Source organism: Phocoena sinus, chromosome 7, assembly GCF_008692025.1.
Source record: "Phocoena sinus isolate mPhoSin1 chromosome 7, mPhoSin1.pri, whole genome shotgun sequence".
Taxonomy (NCBI): domain Eukaryota; kingdom Metazoa; phylum Chordata; class Mammalia; order Artiodactyla; family Phocoenidae; genus Phocoena; species Phocoena sinus.
In genome coordinates, this window is record NC_045769.1 from 114,683,238 (window position 1) to 114,698,104 (window position 14,867).

Genomic DNA, 14,867 nt, shown 5'->3' on the forward strand with positions numbered 1-14,867 from the left:
TTGGGAAGATCCATTTCTGATCACTATCCAGTTAAATATAATTTCAGAAATACACTAACGGCAAAAACTAAGAATAATTTCCATAGCATGGAACAATTCATACCATCCTTAATTTACGTGTACATATTCCAAACCTACCTACTCTCGACCAGAACTGATATCGAACAGGTGGCAAACTAGGAGGAAAAGAAAAAGGTTGTTTCAAAAACTGCAAGAGTGTGATTACCTTCGACTTTTTAAATTTTAAGAAGAGTAGTCATCTCTTCCAAAGGAAAGATGAAGTTAAAGTTACTGTTTATACTTATAAATTTATTTCCCCCAGCCCAATTCAAAAAACTAATTGAAATAAAGTTTGCAGAACATCTAACAAGAACGATAATGAATACCTGTCCATTTCTTTAATACTTACATTTCACATATATGACAAAAGGATAAAATAAGAAGGCTGAAATTCTGAAAAACTGTAAATTTCTGTTTTTAATTGAAAAAAAGCCCACGATTCTTTGGGAGGTGATACAAGATTGTTTGTTTTCCGGTCAGATCATAACTTCTACAATTTCTGTAATAACCATAAATTCCAAGGGTTCCCATTCTCCCCACCCCAATTCACTTTTGGCACCTATATGTGAAATATCACTTCTGAAAAATGGGGAAAAGTATGCTGAGCACTGGGTTTTTATGGCTGTCCTCCTTTGCTCATGAAAAAATTTCTGACTGCTGAATTCAGAATATTGACACAAGAAAGACAATATCTCATCCATAAAAATCTTTTTCTAACTAACGAGATGGCTGTCTCAGAAACAAATTTATATTAGAAACAGCAGCCAGTTCTCAGAGGTAAAGGGGCAGTGGCTTCTCCACTTCTTCTGAATTTACTGAGCAATTCTATGAGAGGTAGCAGGTGTCTGGCACAGGCTCTGGCTTCATGAGTTTAGAACACAATCTTAAGTCATCACGTTCTTCAGAGGAACTTGGGCTACATTGAAAGAAACAAAAGAAAAGGTCCTCTCAGCCTCTGCCAGGAGGAGTGGGTCAGGACAGAGCGTGGGTTGCGGATGGAGAAGGAGGGCCCTGACCCTATGACTGGCAATTACGAGAAGATTTAGCCAAAGGACTTCTTTTAAAAAATCTGATTAGAAAAGTATATCATTTATACAGTATATTGCTCTTGAGTCTTCACGTCACTTATTAAAAAAGCAGCTCCTACACAAAAATCAGAATGCCACAGGAGAAAAGCGGCCAACACAGACTATAACTGGCTGATACTTAACTACGAAGGGTACAACTCTTCCTTCTTTCCTACTGAGAAGGATTTCTGGGCTTGGTGTTGATCTGTTTGGCCCCATTCAACTTTATTTTTTTTAGCTCTGCTTCAGATCCACAGGGTATGGCCAGGAGACCCCACAAAATCTCCGAATTTTCCAGCGTCATTAGAACCTAATGGATGTTTCTGAGAACTACCGTTGAGCTGACAAGGGTGGGGGTAGCCTCACCCCACCCTCACCTCCCAAGACCTAATAAAATAAGACACTTTTATTTCAAAACAAAAGACGCTATGTTACAAAACTGGGGAAAAAGTAAGAAGTTAGGACAGTCCTTCTTAATTAACACTCGGCTAACGCCTGCCTGTAGCACTACATACGTGGCTTATTTTAGGAAGGAAAAGAGGGAGGAAACTCTGAAACCTCCTGACAGAGGAGCCAACCCATTGCACAGTCAAGGGCTTATTTCTTCTGCCAGCCACTGGTTCACAAATATTTTCCCCATTTACAGAAGCGTGTGTGAATGAGGGTGGGGAGAGCAGGGAACAGCCCGAGAGGTCGACTGGAGTCTTGGCTTGAGGAACCTGCCCTCTGTCCTTAGTGGCAAGCGACATGGTCCAGCACCCTAGCCTTCACAGTAAACAACATCTTTCTTTAAAACTTTTCTTGTTCTTGCTGCTTTTCTTGCCGTTCTTGTCTTTGTTTTCTGACATCTTCTTTGCTCTGATCTCTCTCATGAGGTCAAAGAACACCTGGGGTGGGGAGGAAGGGGTGAAAAGAACAAGGAAGAAAAAGCCATTTAATGATTTAACGAAGCAATTCGACCAAGCAGGATATGCAATTACAGTTTAAAGTATATACAAAGCCAAATGTATTCTTAAAAACCATGGGCCATCAAAAACAAAAGGTCTAGGGCTTCCCTGGTGGCGTGGTGGTTAAAAGTCCACCTGCCAACGCAGGGGACACAGGTTTGAGCCCTGGTCCGGGAAGATCCCACATGCTGCAGAGCAACTAAGCCCACGCGCCACAACTACTGAGCCTGTGCTCTAGAGCCCGCATGCCACAACAACCGAAATCTGTGAGCCTAGAGCCCACACTCCATAACAAGAGAAGCCACTGCAATGAGAAGCCCGCGCACCGCAACGAAGACCCAATGCAGCCAAAAATAAAAATTAATTTTTTAAAAACCCCAAAAAGCAAAAGGTCTAGAGCAGAAGAGAACAACTAACGTTAGAAATGCACTCTAATTCCACAAAGGAAACCTCTCTGCTTACATCATACAACGGGTCAAGCTAAGGGCAGCAGCGTCATACCATCAGTACCACTCAGCAGCTTATTTCAAACTGATGAAACCTGTTCTGGGGATGAGTATGATGAAGGATGAAACATCACAGGACAGACCGACAACAGTTAGAGACACCGAGAGTGACAACAGTCAGCAGGCGTCCTGGCTTCCAACCACGGGGACGGGGAAGGGAGGAGAGCGCCTCAGGGCCCCGCCACGTTCCACCGAGCTGAGGAGTCCTGCCCTGAGCCTAAAGGCACGAGCGCCATCACGCAGGACGGCTTCGCAGCCTAACCCCGACGGCAGACTCAGATCGGGGAACGTGGCAGATGGGGCGGAGGAGGGGATGCAGCTTGAACAAACAATGGGGCCCCCGACGCAGGGCAGGGGGGCGGAGGGGCGGAGGGGCAGAGGGGGTGTCACCCTCCCCACGTCTGCCCTCCCTGCCCGCGTGATGCCAGCTGCAAGGGGCTTCATCAACAGCTGATGAGACGTGTCATTGAATGCCAGCATGCTATCAGTTGTCACAGTGGCCTGGGTTTTGCCCCCTGCTACCAGCAACCACGCCCGGGTACCGACTACATGCCAGCAGCCAAAGTACGCCTCCTACAAAGAAAGATTTGAGATTTCTCACAGAGAAGACGGAAGGTGTGAGATTGAGTGTAGCCTTTGACCTTTGGACGTTTGCGCAGAACAGGCTCCTGTTACTTTCTAGAGGAAAGCGAGACTGGGCTTTCTGAGTGGGGGACTCCACGAGCCCTCACCACTAGCTCAGGGTGCAGGAAAGGACCCCCCCAAACTGCATCAGGCTGACCTAAGCACCCCTTTCCTTCAGCCTCTCAGGAAAGCGCCCTCTCCCCCATAACAGGGACCGTGAACAGCTTCGAATGTCGCTGGTTTTTCCTCGTCCTAGCAGCGCAAGGCAGGCGGAGGGAGGGGAAGGAAGGGCGTGATGCCCAAGCTGTTCATCGCCAGTCTCATCGACAACCTCCTTTCCTGTGACCTGTTCACAGCGAACACAACGCTGCCCGGCGTCAGCTTCTGCTGGTTCCCGTTTGGCAGGTCCGGCCGGTCCCGGCCAGGAAGGGGAGGTGACAAGCCGGTGTGACAGCTCCCACCCCTCAGGTCGGCAGTTCCAAGCCCGGAAAAGTCTTCCTGATTTTTTAAAAATAAACTGCATGACTGGACTTCCTGTGTGTTTTCTAATTCTACAGCTAGAAAACAATTTGATAGAAACAGAAAGATTGGAAATGCACGAGAATCAACATAAGAGCTGAGATAGCAATCAAAGAAAAAGGAGCTGCCGAGTGAACCTGCTTCGCACGGCAGATGCAGCTTAACAGACTGACATGGTTGGAGAGGCTTCCAAAGCAGACGCCTTCCAACACCAGCGTCCTTCCAGCAACCCTGCAAGCTGAAGTGACACCTGGTTTCAAATCCCTTCCTCCTCAGGTGAGAAGCAAAGGAGAAAGGAGAAGGGATGTGAGGGACTCAGGTGTGCACAGACGGCGCAGACGAGTCCACAGCTTGGCTGCAAAGCGACGCGCGTCGGTCTAACGGGAACCCAGGCCGTGACGGCAGAGAGGCGACCTCAGCTTTTAGATCTGGGGCAACCGATTTGAACTTCAGCTTTTTAAAAGAAGGCCTCACAATCGCAATCACTGGAAGGTGGGTTTTCAAACCATCGGTGTTCATCACTGTCAAGGTCATCCTTTCCTTCACTTCAGAGATTTGAAAGAAAAACTACGCTGGGGGTGGAGAAGAGGGGAGAGGTCCCTGGACGCAGAGACGAAGTTATAAAGACTGGACCCCTTGGCTCTGCCGGTGGGCAGGGAGGTGAAGAGAACAAACCTACCCAACCCGCCAGCGAGGGCAAAATCAAGGGCCCCCGAGGCGCCGGCCCTGCGCCTGGAGGACGCAGGCCGCTGAGGCCGCAAGGGCAGGGTCTGTGGAGGCCGCGCCCTCCTCGTGCCGCTTGTGTGACGCCAGGAGCCCCGCAAGGTGCCCCCCCCCCCGGCTCCCCAGGACCAGCAGGGGGGGAGTGGGGCCCACCTTGTCCACGTTGGCCCGCGTCTTGGCCGAGGTCTCCACGTACTGCACGCCCCACTCCTCGGCCTTGGCCCTGGCCTCCTCCAGCGGCACCTGCCTCCGCTCCTGCAGGTCAGACTTGTTCCCCGCCACCAGCAGCGGGACTTTATCTTCTTCCGCCTTAACGCGGAGGATCTGTTCCCTGGGTGACAGGTCAAGAAGAAGGCGGCTGAGCAGGCCAGGCCGGGCGCCGGTCCCCCCACAGGCGGGCCGCTGGCCCAGGCCCGTCCCCAGGGGGCACCGCTCCAGCCCGTGGCCAGCCAGCGCCTGCAGGCTCTGCTCCCAGCTTGCTGCGCCCCGGGGACGCGGGTGCTCACTACGGACGCGGGTCTGGGGGCTTCCCTGGAGGTCCAATGGTTAGGCCTCCGTGCTCCCAATGCAGGGCGTCCGGGTTCCATCCCGGTGGGGGAACTACGATCTCGCATGCGGCACGGTGTGGCCAAGAAATAAATGAATAAAATGAACAGCAAAACGGGAGGAAAGTTCTTAAAAAAAAAAAAAACAACAACGCAGGTTTCTGGGCCCAGGAGCAGATATGTGGGCAGGAGCCCAGGATTCTGCATTTCAACAGCATCCCCAATTTAGGCTCCGGCCAAAAAACAAAACAAAGGAGAAACCTGGGACCCTCTGTGGTAGAAACCAGATGAAAGAAGTATCTTCATATACAAAACGCTTAATAATGCCCCTGGGGGAAAAAAAAGTCTGATTTCTTTGTGAGAATAAAAGCCATGAAACCCAGGGATTTTCGTATGGTCTGTTAGCAGACCGTGAAATCAATGCAGTGGGACAAAAACCGGTGATTCTTTTTCCTCAGTCAAGTAGAATATTACAGAGAAGCAAAGCAACATTCGAGGGACGCTCACAGTAAAGGTAAGTACCGTTTTGTGCCACTCCTGCTTCAACTCTGTCTGCACCTGTGCACCCCACCCCCGCCCAGGTCTGTGAGGCAGGAGCCCTACTTCAACATGCCTTATTTTTCTACTAGAAAGTGGGGGGAAAAAATGAAATACTATAAGGCCTATGGAAAAGTACTTCAAAAACATCTTCTCTAAAATAACTGCTACCTGTAGCACATTAAAGTTTACCTCTACTAAAAATAATCAGCTACCTAAAATCATTTTGGAAAAACAGAGTATTCGAGAAATTAAATATTCCGCTTCCATTATTTTGAACCAGGGGGAACCTGCCTACTTCTGTATTCCCACACATTCCCAAAAGAGACCCCTTCAGAAACGTATTTGGTGGGGATTTGCACTGACTTTTATATAATACGGGGTGACATTTCTTAATAATAAAAACGTTTAAATTTTTTCCCATACAGTCGGTTTCACTACCAGGTATCAATTTTTTACAATCGGGGTGTAGTGGACTTACAGTGTCATGGTAGTTTCAGGTGTGCAGCACAGTGACTCAGTTACACATATACATGTAGCCCTTCTTTTTCAGATTCTTCACCCTTATAGGTTATTACAAGATAGCGAATAGAGTTGGCTGTGCTGTACAGCAGGTCCTTGTTGGTTCTCTACTTTGTATGCAGACTGTGTGTCTGTTAATCCCAAGCTCCTGATTTATCCCCCCCTTTAAGCAAAACGAAAAATAAGCAGATGCTTGAAACCGGTCTCTGAGGAGCTTTGCCACACCCTGCATTTCACAGGGGTCAAAGAGCGTGCGCTATGCTTACAAGTTAGTGATCAGTATACACGGTGAACAGTAGAAACTGATCACGTTCTGGCTCGTTAGTCTTGCAGAGCCGTGACGAATCACCTCATTGATAAACATATTGAACGAGAAACAGGAGTACCAAGCTCTGGTCTCTTGTAATAAGCCTAAAAGTTTCAAGGAAGAGAGGGTGTACTGACATTTTGTTTTATGTTGGAGGCTTTCCGTTTGGAAGATAAATGCAGAAATGCTGTTTTAAAACTGCTAACGGGCATGAAGCGACTGAGTTTAAGCGTAAGGGCTCCGAGGATCTACCCACATCCGTCTGCTTCTAGCACCGTGGGAAACCGGGGCAGCCTGGGGCTTTTATCGAACTTCCCAGAGTTCAAGCCACAGGCACTAACTTCCCCTTCCTTTTTCTTTTAGGTCATCACCTGTCCTTTCTCTTCTTTCATAATAACCAAAACCCTCCTCCCAGGAGGAGGTAAGGAGGCACGAGTGTATCTGTGTGTGTGCAGCGAGTGGGGGCACAGCCAGCACTTCCTTAATGGGTGACTCACGGGGCCGATGGGAAACCCAAGGCTCCGGATGGGGAAGAAAACAGGGCGGTGAGTGCATCCATCCTGTTCGGTCCTCAAGAAGGCATAACAGCAGGATCGTGTAGATGCAAAGCCAACTATGCACACGTGGACTACGGCCACTTACAGAAGCTTCTCGGTACATCAGGAAGAGCTACAGATAACAGGATTTCTCACAGGGAGTCCTAGCCGGTTAACAGCTCACGACACACACGCCACAGTTGCCAAGAATTGCGTTATCCGCCCTCGGGAGGCTTGGGGCCACGAAGACAACAACTGAGGCTCTCTGCCCGTCTCCCCCGAGGCCGCTCCTGAGCGCTGCCCCCCCACCCCCGCCCACCGATGCTCCTTCCACATCCTGGGGGGACGTTTACCTTCCTCGTTCTCACCTTGGGCTGATGACCTTCATTTCTGACCAGAACTTGCTAAAGAATGAAAAAAGAGTACTGGTTGTTCTTCTCCTTTTTAGTTCCCTATTAGACCCTAGTTCTGGTTCTTAGAATGAAAAGTCACCTGGGGACTTCCCTGGCGGTCCAGCGCTTAGGACTCGGTACTTTGACTGCACGGGTTTGATCCCTGGTCGGGGAACTAAGATCCCACACGCCACACAGTGCGGCCAAAAAATAAATAAAAAGTCACCTGGATGGATCTGTTTCTAGGAAGGGGGATGAAAACGCACAAGTGTAAAAGCGAGATGGGAAAAGGATGGGGAAAGAGAGAGACCGCTCCCACTAGAATCCCTGGGAGTACTAGGCCCACACAGCTCACTATTTCTTTTAACAAAATGAGCTTCAGGGATCTCGACATACCGCGATGTTAAATAAATTACAGCGGTGGATACTCACCTTGTGCCCACACAGTGAGAAAAGCCTGGGGCCGCCACACCATGAAGGGTTCTCCTTAGGAAATCTAAGTCTAAAGCGTCATTTTATTTCATCTCATCAACAAGAGCATTTTCAGGTAAAGAGACAGAACGCTAAGGACACTTGCCCTGGGTCACAGTACCGTGACAGGGCGGGGACTCAGGCCCCCCGGGTCTATGAGACCCTGAAGCCGGTGCTTTCTGCCCCACTTGAGCTAATGTCCCCAAGGGAGCAGCACACGGTCACTCTGACCCAAGGCGTCCACTCTCCCGACATCTGAGGTTTCAGAAGCCTCAGAGTAGAGCAGACCTGTTGCTTTTCTAGCAAAATTGGGAAAAAGATAAAGATAGCTAACGCTTACCAACCCCTGTCTCTCGGGATTTACACGAAAACAAAACTACCGGCTCTTGGCTGTATGGAACGGCTTCGTCCTCTCTAGGAACAACAGATCCTTAAGATCACTTACATGTGGAAGTTACAAACCTGAGAAGCCCAAAGAGAGTGTAACAAATGACGAACTATAAAGTGCCAAGATCCAAAAAGCCCCAGCAAGCTCTTCAGAGAGACTTCGTCCTGAGACGTACTCCACTCTGCCCCAAACTCCTTCCCAGGCTGCCATGAACGGAAGGCAGAGGGCCCCCCGGGACGCACCTGAACTCGGCAGTGGCTGTGAATGACTCATGCTCGGTGATGGAAAACACGAGGAGGAAGCCCTCCCCACTCCGGAAGTAGTTGTCGCGAATGGCCGCGTAGTCCTCCTGTCCGGCTGTGTCCAGGATGTCTATCTGGACCTCCTCCCCGTCCAGGACCACCTTCTTCCTGTAACTGTCAGCCTTGGTAGGTTCATAGTCCTCCACGAACTGGGCAAACGGATGACACGATTAGCAGGTAGCAAAGTTCTAAGACAAAGAACAGCTGCCAAAAAAATGTCAATATACGGGTGCTTTGCTTATCAGCAACTGCGGCTTTCCTGAGCACTGCTGATTATCACACCACGTGTAAGGCACTAAGGACACAGAGAACTCCTTAGGTAGCACTTCTTTGTTGCTTCCAACTCCACCATTTGTTATTCTGTTTTTAAACAATAAGAACAGATATCCCCATTTTACAGATGAGAAGAGACCAAGCAGAGAGCAGAACGCTTGGCGATATTCTTGTCAGTATAAAATTACAGTTAAACACTGGCAAGGGTAAGAAACGGGAGCTCTTATTCATAATCAACAGAATTATAAAACTCATCTGAAAAGTAACTGGTCAAGAGGTACTCAGAGGCTTAAATAACAATACAACATGAAAATCTCCAAATGGGTCAAAGGTTAAATGTTAAAAATAAAACCCTCAAGTACTAGAAGAAAACATGGGTGAAATCCCTTTATTACCTTGAAGTAGGGAAGGCCTTTTTAACTATGACCCAAAATCCAGAAGCCGTGTAAGGAAAAATTGATAAATTAGACTACATAAAAAGTTTTAAAACTTCTGTGTGACACAACACACTATAAACAAAGACAAATGACAAGCAGGGAAGAAGTATTTATTAAACCCATATCATAGAGAACTATATATTAACTAGAAACAGGGAGTAAAAAAAGATCAACAAGCCGATGGGAAAAAGTGGCAACAGACATAAACAATTCACAGAAAAATACACACATATGAAGAGATGCTCATCCTCACTGATAAAGAAGATGGTAACTACACGGAGATACCACTTTTCACCTACCAGACTGGCAAACATCCCAAAGTGTGACAACACACCTCTTGCACATTGCTAATGGCAGGAGACAGCAGTACAGTCTGTACGGAGACCAACATGGCGACACCTAATCGAGCGAGAGAAGCGGTCCTCCTCCTAGGAATCTAATCTACAGACACACCTGCACAGCAACATACAAGGTTATCCACTGTGGCGCCACGTGTAGCAGCAAAAGATGAAAAAGCACCCAAATGCCCAGGACAGGGATCCACAGAATGCAATACTATGCAGCTATAAAAAATGAGGGAAAACACACCCTGGGAAGACAAAACGAAACAAATTTAAAAGCTGTTAAACAGGAAAACTGAAGCAAATGAACGTAAATGAATATTACATTGGTAATGTAACCCGACAGAGAAAGAATTAATCCAAGAGACTTTAAAAAGGAATATTTGGATAGAATACATCCCACTAAAAGAGACTAAGGACAAAAAAAATTCAAAGAAACGCTGGACTTCCCTCAGTGGTTATATTATTCAGTAGCAATCGTATCGAATATTTCAAAGCTATTTTCCTTATATTGCATTATACATAAAATAAGTAATTATTTTAATGATAGTACAAGTCAAGATACTCAGGGGAAAAAGTTAATGATAGCAATGTACTATTAAACTTGAATTCATGCTGGTATAACTGGATATCTCCACATTTTAAAAGAATGAAGTTGGATTCCTACTTCACATCACATACAAAAATTAACACAAAATGGATCAAAGACTTAAATGCAAGAGCTGAAACTATAAACTCCTAGAAGGAAACATAAGGTGGAAATCTTCATGACCTTGGATTTAGCAATGCATTCTTAGATATGACACCAAAAGCACAAGCAACAAAAGGAAAAAAATAGATAAATTGGACTTTATCAAAATTTTAAAATTTCATGCCTCAAAGGACACCACCAAGAAAGTCAAAAGACAACCCACAGAATAGCAGAAAATATCTGAAAAGCATTTATCTAATAAGGAACTTGTACCCAGAATATATAAATTAACTCTTAAAACTCAACAATAAAATGACAGTTTTAAAATTAAATGAAATTAAATGCCAAGTTAAAAATAGGCAAAGAAAAAAAAATGGAGAAAAAATAGACAAAGGATCTGAACAGACATTTCTCCAAAGAAGATATATAAATGGCCAATAAGCACATGAAAAGATGCTCAGCATCATTAGTCATTAGGCAAATGCCAATCAAAACCATGAGATGCCATCTTACACCCATTAGGATGCTATAATCAAAAAGATGGACAAGGGCTTCCCTGGTGGCACAGTGGTTGAGAGTCCGCCTACCGATGCAGGGGACACGGGTTCGTGCCCCGGTCCGGGAGGATCCCACATGCCGCGGACTGGCTGGGCCCGTGAGCCATGGCCGCTGAGCCTGCGCGTCCGGAGCCTGTGCTCCGCGGCGGTGAGAGGCCCGCGTACCGCAAAAAAAAAAAAAAAAGATGGACAAGCATTGGCGAGATGGCAGAGAAATCAGAACCATCGTACGTTGTGAAACGGTGCAGCTGCCATGGAAAGCACGGCCTTTCCGTAGGTCCCACATAGTTAAACACAGAGTTACCATATAATCCAGGAAATTTCCCACTTAGGTGCACACCCAAGAGAACCTGACATGTCTACACAAAAACTTGTAGATGAACGCTCACAGCAACATCGCTCATAATGGCCAAAGGGAGAAACAATCCAAATATCTATCAACTGACAAGTGGATACAGAAAACGTGACATATCCAGACACTGGATATGTCGTAAAAAGTCGTAAAAAGTAAGGAAGTACTGATTCATGCTACAACGTGGATGAACCTTGACAAATTATGGTTGGTAAAAGAAGCCAGACACAAAATATCACATAATATATGGATCGATTTATATGAAACATCCAGAACAGACGAACCTATGGAAACAGAAAGCAGATTTGTGGTGGCTGGGGGAAGGGGGTGGAGAGGGACTGCCCATGGGTAAGGGGTGTCTTTCTGGGGTATGAGAATGTTCTGGAAGTAGTGGTGATGGCTGCACAATTCTGCGAATATACTACAAACCACTGAATTGTACACTTAAAAGGGTCCATTTCATGGTATGTGAGTTACATCTCAATTTTTTTTAAAGCATGAAGCACTGATACAGCTATAACATGGATGAACTTTCAAAATGTGATGCTCAGTGAGAGAAGCCAGACATAAAGGTCACACACTGTCTGATTCCACGTATGTAAAGTGTCCAGAACAGCACATCTATAGAAACAGAAGGCGGTTGCCAGGCCCGGGGCCGGCGGGGGCAAGTGGTGATGAGGAACGGCTGCTACCGTGCAGGGCTCTTCTTTTTGGGGTGATACAAATGTTCTACGATTTCATTGTGGTGATGGCCGCACATGTGCGTGAATACACGAAAAATCACTGAATGGTTCACTTTAAAAGGGTGAATTTCATGGTGCGTGAATTCTTCATAAAGCTAGCATTTAAATTTTTTAAAAATTTAAAAATCGAGTTGAAAATACCGATATGAACTTAGGGACCCTCTGAAGGACCTTGTGTTGTCAATCAATAGCTACTAATTCAAATGATTTTAAATCTAAAGATAACCTAATACTAAAACTAAAGAGGGTACTTCCCTGTTGGTGCAGTGGCTAAGAATCCGCCATGCAGGGGGCATGGGTTCGAGCCCTGGTCCGGGAAGATCCCACATGCCGTGGAGCAACTAAGCCCGTGCGCCACAACTACTGAGCCTGCGTGCCACAACTACTGAGCCTGCGCTCTAGAGCCCACGAGCCACAACTACTGAGCCCATGTGCCACAACTACTGAAGCCCGCGCGCCTAGAGCCCGTGCTCCACAACAAGAGGAGCCACCGCAATGAGAAGCCCGTGCACCGCAACGAAGGGCAGCCCCCGCTCGCCGCAACTAGAGAAAGCCCGCACACAGCAACGGAGACCCAATGCAGCCCAAAATACATGAATTAATTCATTTGAAAAATAAATAAAACTCAAGAGTCTCTTACACTCATATAACAATCTTAAAATAGAGAAAATATGAAAATTTGCCTATGCTTCACAGTGGTGTCCTCCTGTTAACGCCCTTCCAGAGAGACAAATACATGACCCCCCCCCAAAAAACCCACTGCAACACCCAGTGTGAAGGTCTCCATGCACCCTAAAGCACCTTGGTTGCCTGTTCCTGCACTTCCAAGGATGAAGCAGCAAGAGTCCCACCCGCTCCTTTAACGCTAGAAGTCAGAACGTCCCCCATACGGCAGCGGGGAGGTGCGCCTGCACCGGGGAAGGGCGCTCACTGTGGGAGCTTAGATCACAGCCTTGACGGCTCCATTCCTTGTTAGCAGGAGCCACCGCGCCGGCTTGCAGGGCTGCCGTGATCCGCCGCAGACGCCCAGACACGCGGTCTAAGCTCAGCCTCTCACGCCTTCCTCGCGAGCGTGGCTGCTGCCCGAACCGCCCGTGGCCAGCCTCACCTCACCGGCACAGGCAGGCAGCTAAGCAGTCTTCGAGTGCGTCAGGCCAGGGGTTCCAAGGGCAAGCGCTTCCTCTGCCTCACTGGCAGTCCCTTCCCATCTTTCTAAGTCAGAACTTAGACAAAAATAAAGACTTCCGAGGCTGTGGCTGCTTCCGTGATCCAACTTTCCTGGAGATTCCACCACAGAAGCTGAAAGGTTTTTTTAAACAAAGGGCAAAGCGCTGGACCAAGAACAAAGGGTCCGAGTGGCTCGGGAGGCGTCAGCCAACCCGCATCCCGAGCACGGGACTCAGTTTCCTTTTCTCTGGCCTCCCGGACAGGGGGAGCCACACCTGGCCGCTCCTCAGAACTGCTGGCAGAGCTTCAGGAAAAGAACAACTCGGCTGCAGCGCCAGAGGGATTTGGTAAAGGAGCCCCGGGGGAGTCTGCAATCAGCTGGGCTTGGCCGTCATCCCTAAGGTCTCTTCAAGCTTCAAAACTGTGATTCTAGAGCCAGACCCTTCAACCTCGCAGCCACTAGCCGGGCACCAGGGGCTCAGCGGCCACAGGTGTTGGACAGCACAGATACAGAACACCCCCTGCATCACAGAAGGTTCTAGCAGGCAGCACCGTTAGGGGAATCGACACAGGCACTACATCTCTCTTCTTCTGCTGCTTTTATTTTACCATTCCTTCAATCCTTCAACAACTGCTGCTTTCTGGTCCCCACATATGTTAGCCAGTGGGAAACAGAGACTAAGGCCAAGCACAGCTTCCCCTTGGTTCTCTGAAGAAACTAGGAAGAAGAGAAAAAGCTCTTGATTCTTCTGCATCTCTTCCCCTCCGTCTTGCTGTACACATAGAAACATACACAGGGAAAGTGACACATCCCGTCTAGACTGCCCTGGTCTCCTGCGGTGTCAGCCACCAGGCCAGACAGGATGGCTCCAACCTCACTGCCGGAGTCGGGCTCGGGGTCCGAACGTGCTCTCAGATTTGGCACCCGGGGCCCCTCGGTCACCGCGTGGTGGAGCAGCCTCCCCTTCCTTCCCTGACGTGACTCCGGCCAGGCCGCCCCCCAGACAGCAGCGCGACAGACCTTCCGGTCTGGACGACTCTCCCGTGTGGGACCCTCCGGAGCACTGCAGCACGTTCGGCAGCATCCCCGGCCTCCACCCACTGGCGGCCAGTCACATCCCCCCATTGTGACGGCCCCAAATGTCCCCAGACACTGCCCGTCATTCAGCGGTGGGGGCAGGACACACAGAATCCCCCCCATCTCCATTAACGCCTGTTCTTCTAACCACGTCTCCCATGCTTTGATTCCTCTCCTCCCTGTCCCTTCCTCCCCAGCCTCTGTTACAGAAGGAAAATAAGGAATCTTTAGGAAGCAAGTCACATTTTTAAGGAAAAACAAATAAAGACTTCCAAGGCAGATTTTGTAACTTGCCTCTCTTCTTTTATGCAAAAAGTTTGGCGTGGGCTTCTCTGGTGGCGCGGTGGTTATGAATCCGCTTGCCAATGCAGGGGACACGGGTTCGAGCCCTGGTCAGGGAAGATCCCACATACCCTGGAGCAACTCAGCCCCTGAGCCACAACTACTGAAGCCCGCAGGCCCTAGAGCCCGTGCTCTGCAACAAGAGAAGCCACCGTAATGAGAAGCCTGCGCACCACAACGAAGAGCAGCCCCTGCTCGCTGCAACTAGAGAAAGCCCAGGCAGCAATGAAGACCCAACACAGCCGATAAATAAATAAATAAGCTAAAAAAAAAAAAAAAAAAGTTTGACGTAAATTAAACAGATTCTGCTAGATTTCCCCACTTTGGCTCCTAGTGTAAAATAAAGAAAAACAACCCTCCAAAACAAAAGTATACAAATGCCGGAGAGGGTGTGGAGAAACGGGAACCCTCCTACACTGTTGGTGGGAACGTAGACTGGT

General features: G+C 48.2%; 1 protein-coding gene across 4 annotated transcripts in view; it reads right to left on the reverse strand.

The window, feature by feature from the left end:
- Positions 1-451: 451 nt before the first annotated feature.
- Positions 452-14,867, reverse strand: part of RALB (RAS like proto-oncogene B) — a 54,150-nt gene continuing 39,734 nt past the window's right edge. For all 4 annotated transcript variants that reach the window (XM_032636768.1, XM_032636765.1, XM_032636766.1 and 1 more), the window contains exons 3-5: positions 8,387-8,595; positions 4,600-4,777; positions 452-2,014 (exon numbers count right to left, since the gene is read on the reverse strand). In XM_032636768.1, the coding sequence (XP_032492659.1) occupies positions 1,895-2,014; positions 4,600-4,777; positions 8,387-8,595 (507 nt within the window). In that variant the 3' untranslated portion in view covers positions 452-1,894. The remainder of the gene's footprint in view (positions 2,015-4,599; positions 4,778-8,386; positions 8,596-14,867) is intronic.